General features: G+C 39.5%; 1 protein-coding gene and 1 long non-coding RNA gene across 2 annotated transcripts; one reads left to right on the forward strand and one right to left on the reverse strand.

Annotated features, from left to right (window-relative positions):
* The first annotated feature begins 13,604 nt into the window (after positions 1-13,604).
* LOC133520719 (uncharacterized) lies at positions 13,605-14,508 on the forward strand. The gene is made up of 2 exons (XR_009799795.1): positions 13,605-14,064; positions 14,377-14,508. It is a non-coding gene; the product is annotated as an uncharacterized LOC133520719 (long non-coding RNA).
* Positions 14,509-16,431: 1,923 nt separating this feature from the next.
* On the reverse strand, positions 16,432-19,759 carry LOC133520718 (uncharacterized). The gene has a single exon (XM_061855335.1). It carries the CDS (start codon positions 19,708-19,710, stop codon positions 16,690-16,692), a length of 3,021 nt encoding a protein of 1,006 aa, XP_061711319.1. The 5' UTR covers positions 19,711-19,759; the 3' UTR covers positions 16,432-16,689.
* Positions 19,760-22,356: the final 2,597 nt, after the last annotated feature.

Below are 22,356 nucleotides of genomic sequence, written 5' to 3' on the forward strand. Positions count from 1 at the left end.
TAATCTAGTTTTCAAATTACGTTTCACAGCATTTGCCCTTGATTAAAACGTAAAAATTCAATATAAACACAACAATTCTCCGTTAGTGTAAGGCCTGAGTGGACGCTCGAGTCGGGCGTGCAGCGGGGCGGGGCGTGCGGCGTGCATGTTAAACAAATGAAACTCATACTGGTGTCCTGAGTCGACGCTGCTCAAAGCGAATGCCGAGCGGGCAAGTTTGCGGGCAATGCGGCGTCGAGCGGGGCGTCGCGGAGAGGTTCAAACCTGTTTGTGATTTGCAGCGGCGATAAGAGCGTGCAGTCATGTCGTGCAAACAAATAGTTATTGAAATACAATATAAACCAGCATTTTGGCTATCTTTACAAAAATAGACTGTTTAAATAAATGGAAGGTAAATTAAAGTATTTATTTTCACTTTTAATCCATTGCTTCTTAAGGTTTCGTATAAAGTGGGAAATTATCCAAACCGTCTTCTTTGCTTCACTACGACACTAATAGGACCTTGCTTTGTAGAAAAACGAAACATTTTGAGCCATGAAGTCTCTTCTAAAAAGAAATCAAGAATGTCGTCCGACGTCGATGCCATGGTGAATGCGACCGATTCACACGAGCGGTGAGCGTGCACTGAGGCCACTCGCTGGACGCTCTATCTCACGCTCGCCCGCCCCGCTGCACGCCCCGCCGAACGCTCCGCTTCGAGCGTCCACTCAGGCCTTACACTTAGTCCTCTTGAAAATGTTTCGTAAATCTTTTATCCCAGTCTTGTATTACTTTAATGGCTACTTAATTGTTTACACTTCATAGAACAGCAAATTTAATGTCTGTAAAATACCCTTTTGTAACAAGTTATAGCTATAAAATACAGCGCCGCTGTACGTGACGTTTGCCGGATAAGGCTTTTTACCTCTTTTCATAGCTCTCACTTGTGTAAATACCTACTCTATCTAGCCTATACCTAGGTCAAAAGAACTAGCTTTGATACGCGAGTTAGCCCATGTACTTATAGATTAGGTTGGGGACCCAGGAGGGTATTTTAATAGTTGAGGAGTGTCTTTTCAAAAGGGCTTATTTCCACTTTCAACTTTTTTTTAACTATGAATGTAGTTTTGCTAAAAGTAGAGAAATACATATATACTTTGAGTTTCAAGTTCTAATAAGTCTTCTTGTCCTCAAAAAAAAACTAATTCAAAAATCAAAGTCCGGATCAAAAGGCCTTATTTGACTTATTTCTCTCTTATAATATGAGAATCAAATAGGCCTTTTAATAAGTGTGTATTATACATTATTTTTTATAGGACTTTTTGTAGGACTCTATTTGAAGCTGGCTATAAAAAAAAACCAGATAAAGAAAAAAACAAATGCATTGGATACCTTTTGTCAATGTCGTTGGAATAATTTCCCGATAGTAAATAATTAATTTTATTATGGCACCTAAATCGCTTTTAGATTTTTAACAATGATCGCTATTTCAAAACGATTAGCAATAAAAGCTATATATTCTTTTAAACTTAAGCTGAATATTTTTGCTGTAGTAGTTGTTAAGTTAATTTCACAATAAAAAGGTATCCGTTTCAAAAGAGTTTATTTCTGTGATGTACAAATCAAAAAGGTTTATTTCTCACAAGGCCGCAACAAAACGGCTTAATTCCAAAAGTTCGCATCAAAAGGACTTAACTCTGAAAAAGATATGTTAATTAACATAATTAAGTAGGTAGATTAAGCAATGTATGTAGTTCCATAACATTTATAGCAACTTAATTTAATATAATATCGAGAAAAAAGCAATTATTTCGAAATGGAAACCGTGGATTTATGTTTTTCCCAATTTCCCAAAAAAAGTTCAAAGTGGAAATAAGCCCTTTTGAAAAGACACTCCTCAGTTACTCGAGCGCGTCAGATTAGGATATGAGTGATATCTTGCTACCTAGTGGAGTCTACTTTAACCACTTTTAGTCCTCCATGTGGATCTATTGGTTGCTAGGAGGTTGGTGAGGAGGAGAGCAAATCATTAAGCAGATTCTGGATTTGGTCATTTTAGTCCAAATGAATGCTGTAATTGTATATTAAATCTGACGGTTTCAATATGAAAAACGGGCGTCTTGTGAAAAAATGACCAAACCACCAAAACGACCAAATTCACAGTCTACTTAATTATTTTTTCCCCGAAACCAGTTCCCCGAAATTTTAAAAAATCTGTAGACGCTTTCCTGCTCGCTGGAAAAGAAATTTTATATAACCTCTATTTCTTCCTATTACCTAATGTTCCGATTAGGTCGAATAGGTCTCTACGACGCTCGAGTAACTACACATTTAGAATCGCCCGGCTCCCACTCTCCCCAGCTATGACGGTGGGTTGCACCACGCACAAGCAACGAACTGGAGCCCGATTCAGAGTTAACTACTTGTTACGGTTTTTGTACTGGTTTTGACATCGTCTTGGTGACTGGCGTGCATCTCACGCACTACTTACACTCCATTTTCGCATTCGCATGAACCTATCAGCAAGAGCGATCTACAAGTTGGTATCGATATGAGATTAAAACGAGCACAAAAGCGGTATTTCCAAAACAAATGATATAGAAAATTATATTTATTTATTAATTTATTTAAAATTTGATTCAGGCAACAAGGCCCATATTACAAATACCTTATAGACTAACATACATATACATTTTATAAAATTACAACTAAACACTATTTAGGCGACAAAACGGCGTGGCTCCGTTGAATCGGCTGCTCTTGTGTCGGATTCGGCAGTTTGCCCCGGAACCTCCGAAACACGACACCCTAATATAATCATATATTATAATCATGTCACGTTTATTCTTCTCTTTGACAAAAAAAAAATATGTTATAAAAATCTCCATAGACGTATTGCAAATGGGCAACCCAAATATCAAGATCGGAAATATTTCGATGTCACTGCGGCTTATGAGCAAAAAATGAATGGAGCGGGCTGTATGTATTTTTTTAAATATAATCCATTTGCCATGCACCTTAGACCCAATTTCCGTTAATCGGTTGAGCTTAATTTTCACATACATATGTAATTAGGTGACAATGCAATATTATGGTACCATCGACTAATTGTTTGGGTTTGTTAGAATTATCCCAATGAGTATTAGTAGCCTGTTGAAAGAATACAGTACAATCAGCGATAAAAGCTTGTATCAAAAATGAAGTTTTTGACAAAAATCTTTTCTATGCAGGGTTCTTAAAATGAAGACATGTAAGTATGTATGCATACTTCTTGTTACTACCACAAACTCTTCAATAATTGAAGAGTAACGCCGCTGAATATTTCAGAAAATTTCGGATCCCGACTGCCGCAGCGTTACTGTGACAGTGTTACTGCTGCAGCGTTAAGGAAATTACAGTGATGTTAATTTAAATTGTATTATTAAGATGTTTTATGTTGTCACACTACTGTATATAATTTTAAAGTGCAATATATGACATATTATACTAAAGAAACAGTAACCAGGGCCTCTAGGCCCGCCAGCTTGGTCTAGGCCGCTTTAAAAAATTACCCCCGGAGAATGTTAAATAAAATAATTTGATTTATTCTCTAGTTTTATTCGATATCGGCTTGCCAGTTTACGTAGCACATACATACATACACATACTGATGTGTATGTATGAGTATTGCTGACATGTAGAGATATGTACATGGTGCATTTAAATCCTAAAAACTAGTACCGAACACGCGACACGACGCGAACACATAGACATAACAGTGTTTTGAAGTTACAATAGTTATTTGATTTCCAATGTGACAAAGTAGTTTAGCTCTTCGTGCTTGTACCCGAACAACCAAAATATTCCAAAATTGAATTACCTACTAGCGTAGCGATGGGTTTAATAAGTAGGATTTTGAGCGCTAAACAAACTTTGCTACCGAGTGAAGAGAAAAATACTGATTGTCAAACATTACAAATCATATCCAAATGATCACTATTACATTTTTATCATTCAAAATCATCACATAAATGTCAAATCCAGCAGCCACCATTAAGCAACAACTCAATATTTGTATCTAGTTACTTTGCCACACTCGTGGATAAAATGCAAATTACTCGTGAGTTTTTGAAAAATTTAGAGGAACAATGATGTGGTGAAAAGAAAATTCTCCCGATTGTCCTTCTCCACGTCTTCCTTGTTCGAGTTTGGTTTTTACCGCGGTTCTATTTCACGGATCTTTTGCCAATACGCCTAACAGCTCCTACAATGTCAGCTTCACACGCGCCGTCTAAGTAATCCGGGGGCCTAGCAAGTGACAATCGTTTATACAAAAAGCCATTATACCAGGATAATTTATATGTCTAGGTCTTGCATTGGGGGCAATATCAAATAAAGGTCAATTTTGAAAGTTTGTGTATGTACTGTTCCTGGTCATGTGTTTTGTTTTAGCAATATTTAAACACTAAACCTGAAAGATCAAAAATTGATATTTCATAAAATTCCTCTAATCTGTGGGAGGGACATTTATTTCGAGGTGTATTTGAAGTGAAAACTTTTCTTAAGGCGCGTTGGGCATTTTTTGAGACGGGAAAAAACCATTGAACTCGCGATACTGTTACTAACGCGACTGCCAGCTGCAGAGAGAGGTGACCCCTCCTGCATAGACTTATTAGGGGGGGGGTCACCCTCTCTCTGCAGCTGACTGAACATTTTTTTTTGAAATATATAAGTAATTGTTCAAGTTTTCACTTCTTTGGCACTTGTTTTTTTTTTTTTTTTCAATTTTATATTTTCTTTGGTAAATTCACACCTTCGCATGCCATCCCAGACTGTAGTGAGATAATTATTATTATAGTTTTCGTTTTTCTGAAAATCTAAACTTATCGAAAGTCTATTGAAAAAAAAACAATACACTATCAAAACTACTATATTATGTTTCGTAGTAATATTTAATAACTATAATTTGTATGTATTTCCCATCACGGACCTCTGGGAGGCGTGCGCGGAGCCGAAACCAACAACTTTTGACACTTTAATGAAATGTAAGGGATACACCGAGCGAATGCTGCCCTTTCCCGTGTCATGGGGCGTACGCAGAGGGAGCACCCGCAAGGACTATTGGAGAGTTGATGGAATCTTTAATGAGCTGTGCTATGGGAAAAAACCGGAAGCCTAATAAAACGGCATCTAATTTTATTTCCAGCAGACCGTGACTCGGCCTCACAAGATGGACTCCCACAAAAATGGCTCAAGGGCAACACGTGTGAGCGGCTCAGAGTTGTTGAGAGGTGTGCGTCGCTTTCTACCCAGTGGCTGTTTATTTATTTATTTAATTATGTTAAGGACAACCAACAGCTTTAAACTTACAATAGGACAACAAAATTAATACAGAAAGCCAGTTACAGGAACTCACAAGTACAAATTATACAAAAAAAAGTAATGCTAACACTGACGCACACACACATGCGTACAAAGAGAGAAGAAAAACAAAATTGAAAATGAAAATACATAGAAGCCATTAAAATAGACCCTAGGTTCGGAAACACTTAGGTCATTAGCGCCCAGAATAATTGAGCATAACTATAATTATTATTATACATATATCTCATCTCACTACCACGCAATCCTTCTAAGTACAGATAGCCCGATGGAGCATTCAAACAGAAAATTGATCTCATTTTGTCATTTGTCAGTCACTACTATCTTAAAGTAGATTGCGCTCTCGCCTCCGAAAAATGTGCCTATCGAGACAGTTCGCAGGTGACCTATAGTCTTCTGTCCCTTTCTTTCTTTAGCACGACTATCAAGTGACAATTGAAAGAATGTTGCCACAGCACAACACATCATGCTTAAAATAAATGTAGATCTTATGTGCTAGTTTATTTACTCACTTAAGAATATGAAGTAGCAATGAGTGCGAATGCCGCTCCTGGTTAAATGCAGTAAATGCACCTTCTAGAATAAAGCCCTGCCAAAGCGCATCATTATTTTGTCCGAACGAAGTCCGGATATCCGGCGACGACAGAGGAAATTGAACGAGATTTGTAGGTACGTATTCCTTATAGCTTGGCTCGTAGCTATCTAGCTTTCTGGTTTATTGGAATTTTGTTTTCAGCTATTATAATACCCATTTTTACAATTATATGACTTCTACCCGCAACTTCGTCTGCATAATAATGACCATACATATCCCTTTTCCGTTATACTTCTATTATATTCCACCCCACTTTTCACCCCTTTATTTAAGGTATGATTTCCGTGATAAAACCTAACCCCTAAACCTAAATACCTTATATCCTATTCCATCAAAAACATAAATGTGAAATGAGAGCCAAGTTCAATATTAAGAATATGCGTCGTTGTTGAGTTCACCGATAAAAGGATTGTTATGAGTGCCAATGCCAAGTTCTAGTTCACTTAGGATGTAATTCAAGCTCAAGGTTTGACTTGGCTATGAAATTTTCTTTAATTTTTGAGATAGCAAATTCCATCTAAAAAATATACCACGTCTTCGGTAGCAAACAAGCATACAGCCTGCCTGATTACCTGATTACGTGATGTAAGCACTCCAGAGATTTAAACGTGAAAAGGTGCAAGACAGACTGAGTTAACTTTCACATTTAAGCTGCGTTTCCACTGGATATGCGAGGATACGTATTGGGGGACGTGTTTGTTAAGAGCCAATAGAATCACTTCATTTGTTTTCCTCGCTCAGCGTGTAGTAATTCTATTGATTTTTAACAAACACATTAAAACGCTACGCATCCTCGCACATTTCTGGCGGAAACGCAATATATGAGAATTTTTCAAAGCTTTGCAAATATAAATAGTTCGCACGTTATACGGAAGTTACTATACTTTAGGAAGGGGCGTAAATCCAGAAAATCAGAAAGGAACAGAAGATACGGCGCACCGCGCGTATGTAGCGACGAAAGATTTGACGATCTCGCAGGTTTAACCGTTTTGCCTCAATAACTCTGGAAGTATATAAAATTTTGCTAGTCAAATCCCTCTGCTATATCACTAGCTATTTGATACATACTAAAATTATGTGCCAGTGTTTATTTCCCTACATGTAGTTAGCGTGTATGTTATTTTGTTAGTATCAAATCTTGGAAGCTACTTTTGACCCACTTCCCGATTTCCCATTGAGCTGAAAATAGTGGTGGTCGTTGATTCAACGAACTAGTTGATAAAACGTTCTTCGTTCGTCAACGAACGAAACGTTTTGTGTAACAGACTCAACTAGTTGACGACTTTAACGTACAAACGTAATCGAAATGGAACGCTAAGCTAATGGCATGGCAGTATAGTTGAGATCAACATTACTTTCATTCATTGATTCAACTCAACCCGATTCCTTTGACGCCAGTGCGAGCGAGAAGCAAAGACGCAACAGCAAGGGCTCGAAAACGAGATGCAATTAGTCGACGTTGATTGAAAGATACTTCGTTGATCGACAATTTAACTGACTAGATTCCGTTGACGCGAATGCCTTTTTCTCTTTAGTTAAAGCAAAAACTTAGTTGACGAAATCAACTAGTTTTTCAAGTAGTTGACGTTTTCTAAGTTAAAGTTTCATTTCGTTGAAGCGAAAACCGTTAACGACCCACCACTAGCTGAAAATTTGCATAAATTGCATGCATCTTAAGTCGGGTGACCAATTGACTGACCTGATGATAGAGACAGGAGGTGGCCATAGGAACTCTGTGGACTGTGATACAACAACGCAACCTAATGTCGTTTGAAGTTTTCAGAATTACCTCTTGTGTATTAGTTGCCTGTGGTAAGGAAAGTAAATTCAGCGACAAAAGCTTATTAAAATGTTGGTTAGAGTATAGCCTTGCCAAATATAATGATGTAGTCTAGTTTCTGTGTGATATTTTAGGGAACTTTCCTTTGAAGAACGTGTAAAAATTAAATATAAAATCTACAAATTTTGCATTAGCCCCCTCTTAACGGGTAACCTTAAATATAAGGTAGGTTCCCAGGTTCCGCCCACAACAATCTGTTTTATAAAACTAATGAATCCTTCAAGACGTAATTAACGAAGATGCCATTTTCGGCTTTTTGAATAGGCAATACGCCCCAACGGCTACACCGGCCCGCGTTGGCGGTATATTTTTGTTACGACTATTTTCGCAGTAGATAGATCAACAACGGTTATATTAGCGTTAATTTATGAACTAAATTGGGCATGCAATTGGCATCCAAAGCATACAAACGGGAATGCATTGTTAACAAACAGTGGCCTAATGAATGACAGAATTTACCAATAATTGGTTTAATATTGGGCCTAATACTAATATTATTAATTCCTGTTTGAAACGCCCCTTATCATACCGAAATTTACATATACTGGAATGTTAACGATATATGCTCACAAATAAAACTTGATGATTAGGTTCGCGTCTTTCCTGTAGATATCGCAAAGTTGAGGGAATCTATAGCTACACGGGATACATTTTTCAGTAATTGAGACTTTAATAAGAAAAACAGGATATTATAATGAATCAGTCTTTAACATTCAATATATTGTCTACATAAACACCCTTTCTAAAATGTGTTTGACTCAATCATAACCCGAGAGACTTTAACTACGCACAATGTCGATGGTACTACAATTGGAAAATGTCATTTCAACCATGCTTTGCATTTTTTTTTGATATGTGTACGATTATCCTATATATGTATTATATGGGTAAAATAAGGCGATCGCTAAGAGACCACAAAGTTTGTTATCGGCAGAAGGTGCATGTTTGTATGGTGTACATTTGATTCTCATACATCTTTTATACAGCTAATTATATTACAAACATCTTAGTGTCACACAATTGGGCAAGGTGTTTTAAATGTTGACATATTTACATAGAAAATCAAATGGATCAAAATGATTAACTTTGTTATATTTAAATTAAAGCGGTTAGCGCAAAGAAACACATTATTATTTGAAAGTCTTTGGTCTCATAATTTAAGTATTGACCGTATTGAGCGACTTTGAAATCATCAGTGTTTTATTACTAACATTTATTAAAAGATGTCAGTCAAAATTGTAACTATTCAAGTAGGTTTAGCACCAAGCACTTTCAAATAGTCTGACACCATCTTAAGATGATATCCAGATATAGACGTTTTGTGAAAAAATAGTGATTGACAAAATTAAATATCGGCATTCTGTTATCGATGTTACGTTTTAGATATTTTTAACATTCTATAAGAAGAATAGCGACCGCGAAATACACAACACGTTCGATGTCTTCTTTGGTAGTTTTAAATTTATTGAACACTGTATTCTAATGTTTACGTTTTTATTTATAAGTACTAAATATACTAATGTAATAAAGAAATTATAGTCCGATTTGTAACTGATTTGCATTCTTGAAATTTCTCGGTAATTTACAGTAAGTAGGAGATTTTGTTTTTGTTTTAATTATTAATCTATGACTGACTTATCGATAACATATTTGTCGATGATTCATTTTCTCAACCACTCGTTTTTGCCACAAAAACTGCTACGTATGATAATATCAGCGCATGCTTAAATTTTCCCATTTAACCAAGCTTTCCGAACATATTCCCTCTAAACATATTCCAATTTCTAACCAATAATTTGCACTAATAATATGTAATTAACTGTATAGGCTCATTAGCATCGACTTGCATCTAATATATTAAGGAGCAATCTCATTACTCCCGTGACCCACTTGTCCGTAATTTGGTTACGGTTCTTCATAGCGCAATAAATTGTATTGTTTGGTCGGGGAAGAAATTAGCTTTACAACTTTCAGAAGATATACGATAGTATAACATAATAATTAATGCAACTATCTCTTAGCGTTGTCCCGGTATTTCGCCACATGGAGAACTGGGGGCCATTCAATAACCTTATCCTAAGAATCGACATAGACCTAGGTCTATATTTCTATTTCGCCACTTGGAGAGCTTGGGATCATTCAATAACCTTATCCCAAGAATCGACATAGGTCTAGGTCTATATTTCTATTTCGCCACTTTGAGAACTTGGGGCCATTCAATAACCTTATCCTAAGAATCGACATAGACCTAGGTCTATATTTCTATTTCGCCCACTTGGAGAGCTTGGGATCATTCAATACGGATCCCTTTGTTTGACATAATTATTGAAAGTCATAATGTAATGATAGTCATATTATCATTAGTCATAACTCTGAAACCGTTAACTTTTCAGGAATTTCCTTAGATTATCCTATAGATTGGTTAGGTTAGGTTAGGTTTGTTTTATGGCAATCCTGAAAAGTTACGCGTTTCTGAGAAAAACCAAATTATGACTAACGAAAATGCGGACAAACAATACATTATGACTTAAAACTTTATGGGAAACAATAGAGACCCCATTCAATAACCTTATCCCAAGAATCGACATAGGTCTAGGTCTATATTTCTATTTCGCCACTTTGAGAACTTGGGGCCATTCAATAACCTTATCCTAAGAATCGACATAGGTCTAGGTCTATATTTCTATTTCGCCACTTGGAGAACTTGGGGCCATTCAATAACCTTATCCTAAGAATCGACAGAGACCTAAGTCTAACGTATGTATAAAATTTAGAAAATATTGAAACCATACTAAATATATATGTCGGCGGTAGATCGTAAGATCAGGCAGATCGTGATATTCCTAGGCATATCGTAAAACGTGAAAATCTTTCTCTCGTTCTATAAGTCGACGCTGGACAGTTTTCCCTTCGGGCATCTGAAGCAAACTAATCCTATCCTATCTATTGGTTTAACGTGACTAGCGTCAAAACATTATACAGGAACGTTACGATCTGCCTGATTTTATGATCAGACGCAGATAAGAGTAAAGAATCCAACTGTCTAATTCACTCCAGAAAAAAAACATGCCGATAAAACAGCAAAGCGTCTGAAATTGGCTGCAAGCATTTCCTAGCGGTTGCAATGGGCGTGAAATTGGTACATCACGGAGGCTCGTATATACGCCTTAAGGATAAACCACGTAGAACTTATTACACCGATGTAGTAAACAAAAACGTTAGGGAAAACTAGCGTCTTCTGAGGACAATACGGAAGTTAACGATTTAGATACATTTTTTGATTTTACAGAGGTTTCAATCATTTTGCTCTTAAGGAAGTATAAGGTTGGAACTTACCTATAAAGGATCCTGCAAGAAAATCAGACTTTAAAGTCCATTTATTTTACGATATTCAAGAAAGTCGCCTTAAAAACCTTAGCTCATACTATAATACTATTTTATGCAACCGTTATACAAGAAGGGTTAAAGAAGGCGTGTGACGTGGATAAAAAAGTTGTATTATTACCCACTTTGTCTCACTGCTCCTTGAATTTCCATCTCAGCCTTGAGCAATCTTTCATTGAGTTTTCGAGGTTCACATGCATGTCTTTTAGCCACCTCCGCTAAGACCTACTTGGCGCCGTAGTAAAGATGACGAAACGTAAATTGACAACCGCCAACCGAAAATAAAAAAGAATGAGATGATTGATGCAACGAAAATTAACGTGATTAATTCCTTCATTTGGCGTTTTCTCTAAAATAAAGTTACTTAACTACCACGTAATAAAACGACTCGGTTCTGTCCCAAGAGTTCTTGGGGTAATACTGTAACTCTTATTACTCCTATAATGGAATATTTGGCTGAAGCCTGACTGTCAGAAATCAGAAATGTGGGTTTTGAGCGAAGAGTAAAAAATTCGAATACGATCGTTTAACAAGTTCTTAAAAAAAGTTCGTGTCATCCACGATGACACGCAGAATTGTAAAATCTAACCTTTCATAACATAACATAGTTAGCATAGCTGGCCATACACACTAGGGTATGCCTGCACAGTTTTGCCTGTACAGGACAACCGCATAGGTAAAGCTGTATAGGAAACTGCACAGTTGAATGCCACACACGCTTCGTTTTACCTGTGCAGTTGATAAAACTACGCAGGTATACCCTACTGTGTATGGACAGATTTACGAGTCAAGGCAAAGGCACGCGTCATCGTGAATGACATGAGCTAAATAAAAAGTTATATATTTTCATTGCTATTGTTTCATGTAAGTCCATACGTTATGACGCCCATGACGTTGTGCGGTATACCAGATAATAAGCGGCCACCGCAGCCAATAGACCTCTCTTATAGTCTTGAAAGTAGCGTGTGACTAGGCATAAGAACCCGGGTCCAGAATATTTAGAGTAAGGGACGGTGTAACGCGAGATCATACTAAGTACCTGCTAGGTGATCTATTTGCTCTTATTGGTGAATATAATGAAACCTGTATTGGAAATAAACAAAACAATAGACAAATCAAACTGTGACAGTTGACAGACAACCGGAAATGAGCTAAATAAGAATTCCAGTTTTATTATTTTTGAGACATATTGTTGAAAAGAGCGAGTAGGTAAAGCCAAGCCATTAACAATACTGTGACCTATAATTGTAAATTGTATTCTTATTTACAATTGGCTACTTGACAGTTTTTAGGGTTCCGTAGCCAAATGGCATAAAACGGAACCCTTATAGTTTCGCCATGTCCGTCTGTCTGTCTGTCTGTCTGTCTGTCTGTCTGTCTGTCTGTCTGTCTGTCTGTCCGAGGCTTTGCTCCGTGGTCGTTAGTGCTAGAAAGCTGAAATTTGGCATGAATATATAAATCAATAAAGCCGACAAAGTCGTACAATAAAATCTAAAAATTTAATTTTTTTTAGGGTACCTCCCCTACACGTAAAGTGGGGGTGAAATTTTTTTTTCGCTTCAACCCTAGAGTGTGGGGTATCGTTGGAAAGATCTTTAAAAACTAATAGGGGTTTTCAAGAAACATTTTTTGATAAAGTGAATATATTCGGAGATAATCGGTCCGAAAGAAAAAATAAATGTGTCCCCCCCCTCTAACTTTTGAACCATAGGTCCAAAAAATATGAAAAAAATCGTGGAAGTAGACCTTAAGAAAAACATTAAATGAAAACTATAGCGGACATGATCAGTTTAGCTGTTTTTGAGTTATCGCAAAAAGTTTTCCCTTCATAGTAAAAAGCCTTATTTTAATTAGGTACTGATTATGCAAATTTGCCTATTTGTTTAACTCAGGTGAAAGGTAGCGTTTCATCCCTTGGTTAACAATTTACTATACTTCAAGCTCCAGTTTAGCTTATTGTGACGGAAGAGTAACTACGGAACCCTACACTGAGCGTGGCCCGACATGCTCTTGGCCGGTTATTTGTAAATAATGTCAATCGTTTTTGATTTTCCTGAAGATCAAATGCCTTTATAGGATTCATGGCATTTACGCAACACAAAGGTCAGAAATGAGTGTTAAAGTCTGACGCTTGCACTCGACGATTGAAACGCCTCTAACAAAACGATATTGTAATGTGACGTCACATTATATTAGTCTGTGTATACAGTTGTCATACAATTTATTTTTTAATAAAATTTACGGAATCGAATTCTACCCTTTCCTTTTTTCTATTTGAAAGATAAATAAAAAAAAATGTAGTGTTTGGAGCCTTGTATTTTTTTATAATCACAATATGTATTTTTAAATTCCACTTTTTTATAATGGATCTAGCTAAATTAATTTTGTTATAATATTCAACATGTGTCTAAGTACCCAATTATGATTAAATACACGATAACTAAGGGCCAGTTGCACCAAACCACCTGCTAACGTAAGCACAGCTCGCTAAATTTTAACGCTTACGTGGGGGTCTTATCGATTGCTAAATAAAATGCGTTGCACCAACTATAAAATAACAGAATGTCGTCGCTAATCGTGTGGCCATACTATGAACGCGTTCCTACCAAAAATTTTATGGTAGAATTATTTTTTCATATAGCAACCCAGTCATAAATGTCAAAGTTGTCAAATTTTTCAACAACGAGAAAACTTTTGTAGGCGCGAACTAGTTTCTTTTCAGGTTTTAAATCTAAATACTACACAAGTTATGCCATGCCAATCTTCTATATATTTATGATTATATTAAAAACAATGTATCTTCATGGCACTTTAAAGTAAAACTGCTGACTATGACTACGATTGTTCAGTGGCCAAGTGCTTTCCAAGCTGCAAAGCCGAATCAAACGAGGAGCTGCATTGCCCGGTAAGTTATCTTATTAGTTTAATACGTATCCCTAACTACTTTCAGAGCCTTAAGCACAAGGAATTACCTACGCTATCTACGACTATGACCCAAATACCGACAGTTGGGGTAACATTTCCATTATTTCCAATTAATTACATATATTGTTGACACAATAATACATAACTGTTAGTTCTGTTAGTAGCAGATATTCAAGTTACTTTTGTACTTTAATTTAAACCTGCTTGATCTAAGCATTTTCTTTTTGCCAATGGTTGAAACGGATCACAATATATTTTTATGCATAATAATTTCATGTTACTTTCTTTTCAGGTTTGATATACACCATTTGATATGGAATACAAGATGAAAGTTACACACAAGTGAATCGATTCAAGAAATCAAAGAATCATACACTAGATCAACTGGAAAAACTTGTCGCAAAAAATAAAGTATTATAAATAGTATCTGAATTTCATTTTTGATAATAAAATAAATTTTTAGTTACCTTATCTTACTTTATTTTCTATCTTATACTAAATCCTTTTTAGGTAGTGACTAATGGAGGTAAAAGGTTATCCGGAGAGAAATCAACAACTCATTGACATATAATATATTATTTCACAATTAGATTTAAGTGCCTACTTATTATATTTTCTGTCATACTGGTGACTTCATTTGTTTATTCCAACTATTATTTATTTTTTTCTTTATTGGGATGTACATGATATAAATCATTTATGAAACATGCATGGGCTGTTGAAAAACTGGTATTATGACTGAATTTAGAGCTATTTAGGTATGTTAGGTTTTAAATGATGATTTATAGGGACTGGTAGGTTAATATGTAGGTAGGGTATTGTCAGTAGTCAGTTGTGTATAATAAATGTGTAGTCAGGTTTAAAAATAATGGGTTTACACATTCTCTAAAGTATGTTGTAATGCTCTTTTGCAAATTAAGACCTATGGATTATATTTTTACTAATTTACTGTTGTTATTTCCAATACATGGCTAGGGTTACATATAATTGTTACATTGTCATTTATTTATATGAGACTCCACTGTATGACTGGTTGAACACAAGTAAAATTCAGGTGACAGAAGGGAGGCCATATTATATTTTATCTAACCCAGGTATTGGCTGTTATATTTATAAATGTTATCCAGTATGAAAGGAAACAATTAAGATGGTCAGCTCTTTATCATTTGCCATCATGCCTGTCACGTTCTAACAAGTATGTAAGCTCAAAAGTGACAGGCATAGTGACAAGTGATAAAAATGGAACCATGCTGCCACCGCAGGTTATACCTATTAAACTACTCAGTTGTTCTCATGTATATTCGATATTTCCAGAAGAATTACTTTATTAGGCTCGGAGGCCACTATTGTCTAGACACAGTAAGAGATCCTTTGGTATAGTATCAAGGTAAGTATGTCAGGGCATGCCGAGGCATCCCTCACACAAATAAATGCTAAGAACATCTGGCATGTCTAAGACACTTTGGTAAACCTGAAAATTCCAGAGGGATACCTTGACATTCACAAGCAGAGCTCAAAGTGTAGGGATGCCTCGGCAATATGCTGAAGGACACCCTGCCATGCCATGTCGCTAACGGGTGTGGGACCCTATAATAGGTATAATGTAATCATTGAAGATAAGAGATACCCAGGTAGCCCACACTCAAAATAACTGTAGATTTTTGGAGCTGTTAATTGTTAAATCTAATTGTAACTTTGTATTCTAATATAATAAATATTAATTTAAATATAAATATCACCATAAATAAAACTGTTTTTAGTTCATTACTTACAAAGTTGTTGTTTCTAGGGTTAATGAATAAGATATGTTGTAAAAGCAAATAAAACACAAGCAAGTATGTATGAATTGAAGTATTATAATCAGTTTTACATTAGGTACACATTTTGCCCACTTTAACCTATTATGCAGACTGGTCTGGAATTGTCCAATACATTTTTTTCACACTAAAATACTTGATTTCATATGTAGCATCTTGTTTTATGTGCGTTTATATTATAACTTCTGTTGTGGGTTACGATTTTCAGAGGCCGACTTTGTATATGTTTATAGTTGTCATCTTGCTGTTTTCGAATATCTTAGTTAGTCCACTAATATTTCCAAGGGATATACAGTGCCGGATTAAGACATTTTGGTGCCCTAAGCATTTCTAGACCATGGTGCCCCCTCATCAAGATTACATTGAATTTTCTTGGTAAATTGAGCGACGTTTATTGCCGCATTACTTCTGAGAATAGAATTTTCAATCCGTCACATCATTTTATCACGGAAATTGACAGAACTGCAGTAGTAATGTTCCAAGAGTAGGTGTTAATGGTAGGCACTGGCGCGAGGAATGAAAAGCAGGAGTAAACTTGACAATGAAACTTTTATTTTAACTTTCGGACAGGGTCGAGTTAAACCGATCGCGTCTAGCAGCGGACTGCCGCCGGCGCATAGCAACGTAGTGCACATTACTTGCATAACATGTCATACAATTTTGAACCTTAAGTATTAGTAACTAAGTATGTATTTAACATGGCAACTTTTCCTTAAAAATAAACTTTAACTAGTTACATATGTACCTATAGTGAGCGCATCGCTAACACTCCCCACCCCAGTGCTGACTCAGCACTCTAAACTTACGGGAATAGGAGCGATGCGAGCCGCGGACCTCCGGTAAGTCCCGGTAGCCGTCCTCACCTCCACTAAACGGATCCGTCCGTCTGCGCCAGGAATTACCTGCGTGATCAATCCCTTCGGCCACATATTGCGGGGAGAGTTGGGATCTACCACCAGAACGAGGTCCCCTACTTTTAGCGGCTTCCGCTCCTCTAGCCATTTTGTCCTAGGCACGAGGGTGGGTAAGATTTCTCTCAGCCACCTCTGCCAGAACATGTCAGCGAGCCTCTGCGCCTTCCGCCATAGTTTTCTCAAGTAGAGATCAGAATCATCGAACTCTCCTACAAGAGGGAGTCGCGATGATGACCCTAAAAGGAAATGATTTGGAGTAAGAGACTCACCGTCAGCAGGATCGACAGACACGTGCACCAATGGACGACCGTTGACCATGTTCTCAACTTCTGCCATTAATGTGGTCAAAACTTCGTCCCTTGGTGCTCGTTCTTTTAAAACGACTTTGAGAGCCGCCTTTACTGAACGTATTAAACGTTCCCACGCCCCACCCCAATGGGGGCTGGCGGGGGGAATAAAAGTCCAATCCATGTTGTTATTAACCCCCTCAGCTTTTAGAACGTCCATATCTAGCGCCTCCATTGACCGACGCAACTCTGTGTCGGCGCCCCTCAGATTAGTACCGTTGTCCGAGTACAGATGGCGCGGCCAGCCGCGCCGCGCCGCCATGCGTCGCAACGCCATGATAAGCGAGTCGGTTGTAAGGGAGGCAACCAGCTCGATATGAATCGCCCGCACTGTGAGGCATGTGAATAGAACACCATATCTTTTCTCTCTGCGGCGACCCACCGCGACCTCCATTGGCCCAAAAAGGTCCAACCCACAGTGAAAAAAGGGTCGCTGATGGTGTTCTATTCTGGCCTGTGGTAAATCGCCCATGCGCGGTACCTGAGGTTTGCTCTTCATTATCCTGCACAGCATGCACCTTGACGTCACGAGTTTTACAGTAGGTCGAAGTCTAAGTACCCAATACCTTTGCTTTATTTCGTTTACCACCATCTCCTGACTTCCGTGGGCCGCTTTCACATGGTAATGCCGGACGATTAAGCGGGCTACCTGATGACGGCCGTCCAGGATCACGGGTCTCTTGACGTCCAGAGGCACATCTGATGCGGCGTCAATGCGCCCGCCCACGCGAAGTAGTTCATGTTCGTCTAAAATGGGTGATAATTTTAATAACTTACTTGCGCGATGTAAAGCCCCGTGCGCCTTAATTCTGGCTAAGTCTTCCCCAAAAGACTCGTTTTGCGCGTGTTTTAGTAAAAGTATCTCAGCGCGCTCCATCATTGCGCAATCGATCTCGACCGCCTGACCTTTGCACCTAGCGATGAACTTTAGCACTGCCGCCGTGGCACGGGTGAGACGAAGCCACGAAGAGAAGCGCTGTGGGTCCGGCACTGGTATGCATGCAGGTTCGTCACGCACCTGGACGACTGCTACGCATTCCCCTGTCTCCTCCTCGTTACAGGTCGGTATTATATCCTTTGGCCATAGACTTTCGTCAGCGTATAAAAAAGAAGGACCTTTAAACCACTCGCTCTGTAGGGCTAGATCAAACGAGTCCCGCGTCGCTAAATCGGCAACATTTAGTTTCGTAGGAATGTACCGCCACTCGTCAACGCGGGTAAGGTCGTCAATCTCCCCCAAGCGATTTGCTTCAAAGGCCTTATACGTACGATTTTTGTTGAGAATCCAATGTAATACAGTTGAGGAGTCACACCAGAAGTAACGCCTCGTTGACGTCAGTTTGTGCTCCCTTCCAATTGCATTGGCTAGTCTTGCAGACAACAATGCAGCTTGCAGCTCAGCCTTCGGTATAGTCAGCTGTTTTATCGGCATAACTCTGCTTTTGCTGGCAATAAATGCAACATAAATAGTGCCGTTATCCTCCCAGCGCCAATAGCCCACAGCTGACATCGCCTGAGAAGATGCATCGCTAAAAAAATGCATTTGTAAATTATTATAATATGAGTACTTACTACTCGATGCGGTCGTAGCAGATGTAGATGCCGCTACGCCCTCGTAGCATTTCGTAGCACTGTGCGTAGGTGCGTGGGTCGCAGGGGGAGAGGTAGGTGCCGTTGCGACGATATCCACACAATCTTGCATTTCGCTCGCACGCGCTGTAGCCGATTGGCTGTCCCTTACCGCATTGCGCGCGGCTGTGCAGTACCACCTAGGTATACGGATATCTTTAATTACCTTCAAAAGGTCGACCCATTTTCGCCACTTGTGATAAATTTGGTCTGGAATGAAATCCTCCCAATCCACCTGTAAGCGCCAAGCCTCTTGAAGCATAATTCGGCCTTGAATCGTGAAGGGTGCTAAAAAACCTAGTACATCAAATATTGACATAATTACTCTTAACATTACACGTTTCGTAGGCCTATTCTCACCTTCAAGTACGTCGCTCGGTATACGTTTTAATGACAGATCGAAGCCCAATATGTCATCAGCAGGGTACCAAATGAGACCTAAGGTACGCTCGCTCTCATGTTGCTGGCCGACTTTGAACCTTACAGCAGCAGTGCCTAAGGTCTCCTTTGGCACGCTGTTTAAAACTGCGACGCTGTTGCTCGTCCAATTTCTTATTTCAAAGCCGCCCGCCCTGTGGATATAACTGACATTTTTTACCATTTCGATCGCTGTCGCCTCGTCGGGCAGGCTGTCGATGTAGTCGTCCATGTAGTGCGAGTTGACGATGGCATCGACGGCGGCGGGAAATGACGATTCAAATCGCTGGGCGTTTTTATTTTTTACAAATTGCGCGACAAATGGAGCACAATTTGCGCCGAAAATAAGTGACGTCATCGCGTACGTCTTCATGTTTTCTGTGGGGTTGTTTCTCCACAGAAACCTCAGCGCGTCCTGGTCATCTTGATGGATCTTGACTCTCAAGAACATGTCTCTAATGTCACCTGTTACTGCAATTGGATGTTCCCGAAAGCGCAGCATTATACCTAAAAGTGATGACAATAGGTCAGGTCCTGTGAGCAAATAATCGTTCAGGAGCTACCACTTACCTGACTTGCAGCATCAAAGACCAGACGAAGTTTTTGCTTATTGGGGTTGTCTACGCCGAAATGAGGTAAGTAATAAGTCTTCGGCGTGACCTCGGTGTTAATTAGTTCCATAGCGTAATCATTTTTTAACAAATGATTGACCCTTTCACGGTACCTTTCGGCGAAACCTGGATTCTTACCCATTTTGCGCTCAATACCCTTCATCCTGGTAAGCGCGTTTGGGCGGGAGTCGGGCATGGGGCGGTGTTCGTCCTTCCACGGAAGGCCGACGTACCAACGCCCATCGATGAGCTCGGCGGAGCGCTCCAGCTGCGCGACGGCGCGGGCGTCGTCGGCCTTTTGCCGCACGTGCGTCGTCACGCCCATGGAATCTAGCAAAAATGAGCGCCTAACATCTTCGTGGATTTCCCTTAGGAGGCACTCATCTGATGTGGTATCGTGATCTGCTCCGCTATCTGCAATAAAAAGGTTAGTATGCACAGCGACAGATGGCGGGCCCCTGGACGGACGGACAGTCCGCGGCACGCACACTTTCCCATGGACACTCCAGCCGAGGCGGGTGAGTGTAGCTGATGGCTCATTATATTTGCCCTCCCGTATTTGAATAGGTATTACAACATGTAAGTTATCTTGACCTAATAATAATTCAGGTTCTGAATCAGTGGTGCAAAATTTATGTTTTATATCAGCTAAGTGAGAGTAATTAACTAATTTTAAAACAGACAATGTTTGTATTGGCAAACTCAATTCTTCAACACAACGCAATTTAACATTATAAACCTTATTGTCCATACCTTTAAGGTCGACATTCACTTTTGTCGATTTGTACTCAAGTTCGTTATCTTTAAACGCACCGTGAACTCGCAATGTCTGTGAATTACCACGTAGACCGACGCGTCGCGCGAGATTAGCACTTATTAACGAGACGGAAGATCCATCGTCCAATAGCGCGGTGCTATTTACCATACCGTTAGGTCCCTGCACACGCACTGGTACTACTTTTAACAACACTCTGCTGTCGGTCGCTTTTATATGAGTTAAGGTTTCCATAACTGGCTTGAACGCGGGTTCGCGCGGCGCGGCTTCTTTTATCGCGGTACTATTATTCGGTGCACTTGCACTCGGCAGCGGTGCGGGCGCCGCCATGACGTCACGAGCACTGTTGTTTACCGGATAATGTAGTAGGCGATGATGTGGAGCTCCGCAGCCGTCCTTGTCGCACGCAGGGGCCTTGCAAGTATCGCGTTCATGCTTGGAGATAATGCATTTGTAGCATAAACCATGTTTTTTTACATGTTGCCACCGTACTTTTCGCAACGCCTTCTTAAATGGTTTGCATTCCGTTATCTTATGCACAGCTGTTCGGCAAAATAAACATTTTAAATCGCCTTCTTCAGTTTGTAGTAAAACAGTTTGTGTACGGGAAGATGAATGTTCGCTAGATTTGTTTTTATACATATCGCTGCGCGTAGTTGTTAAAAAACTTGCAGTTGTAGAAATCTTTAATGCTTCGTCATTAAGAAAATCCGATAGAATGACTAACCTCGATTTCTGGGCATCTTGGAGAAGTTTAAAACTGTAGTCTGACCATTTGGAGATAAGCACAGTGGGCAGCTTGGATAGGATGATGGAGACGATATTCATGCCATGTAGGTACTCCTCGCGTCCTACTGCTCGCACAGCTTCTACGAAATTTTGAACCTTCACTGCGAACATAACTATATCCTTATGATATTCGAGTTGCAAAGGCTGTAGCTTCTTGATGTCTTGCAGAATACGAGAAATGATGCTGTCGGGGTTTCCAAAACGTAGCTCCAAGGTCGACATTACCCGGTCGGGCGACGTGGCGCTGATAAATAATGCAGTGACAGCATCACGTGCGGCTCCTTTAAGACATTTACGAAGCCTCCATAAATTTTCTTTATCTGTAAATCTACAGACCTCAGTAGACTCCTGGTACGCCTGTTTGAACTGAAGCCATTCTAATTGGTCACCAGAAAATTCAGGTAGGTCCTTAGGCGTGCTAATGCGGCTGAGTAAACTGGCGTTAGGCGCTTGATTGCTAGCGGTCGATAGGTCTTTAAGTGCGCCGGCTAATAATTGCACTGTTTGGTTGAGCGCGCTGACGGTACCTTCGGGCGCAGGCGGCGCTGCCGGCATGAAGCCATCGGCGGCGGCGCGCGGCGCTAAGCTAGACGCTGGCCTCGGCTGAGCTTGCTCGGTGAATGCAGAGGGTATCACAGGTGCAGGCATCCGTGCTGGAACTGGAATGTGCAGCGCGTCCGTTGTGACTCCATTGTCGGGGGCTTGCTGCTCCTCAGGTAGTTCCGTTTGGTTGCTTTGGTGCTCAACCCACGCATTAATATCGTTGCGAAGAGGTACATTGCCATCAAATTGTGAACTGTATTCCTCTAGGTCCTCTTCGTCACTATTAAGTGCTGCAAGTTGCGCGTCTAAGGTTTTATTAATAAGATCCATTTGAATCGCAGCCTTTTCCTTTGCGGCGTCCAAAATTAATTGCTTTCGCCTGGCTTCTTTAGAGGCTGACGATCTTCGTGAGCCCTTGCTGCTCGGGACG

The sequence above is a fragment of the Cydia pomonella genome, chromosome 8 (assembly GCF_033807575.1).
Source record: "Cydia pomonella isolate Wapato2018A chromosome 8, ilCydPomo1, whole genome shotgun sequence".
Classification (NCBI taxonomy): domain Eukaryota; kingdom Metazoa; phylum Arthropoda; class Insecta; order Lepidoptera; family Tortricidae; genus Cydia; species Cydia pomonella.

Coding starts and splice junctions, on each gene's coding strand:
- LOC133520718 (XM_061855335.1), bottom strand. CDS start 19,710: ATGCTGCGCTTTCGGGAACATCCAATTGCAGTAACAGGTGACATTAGA.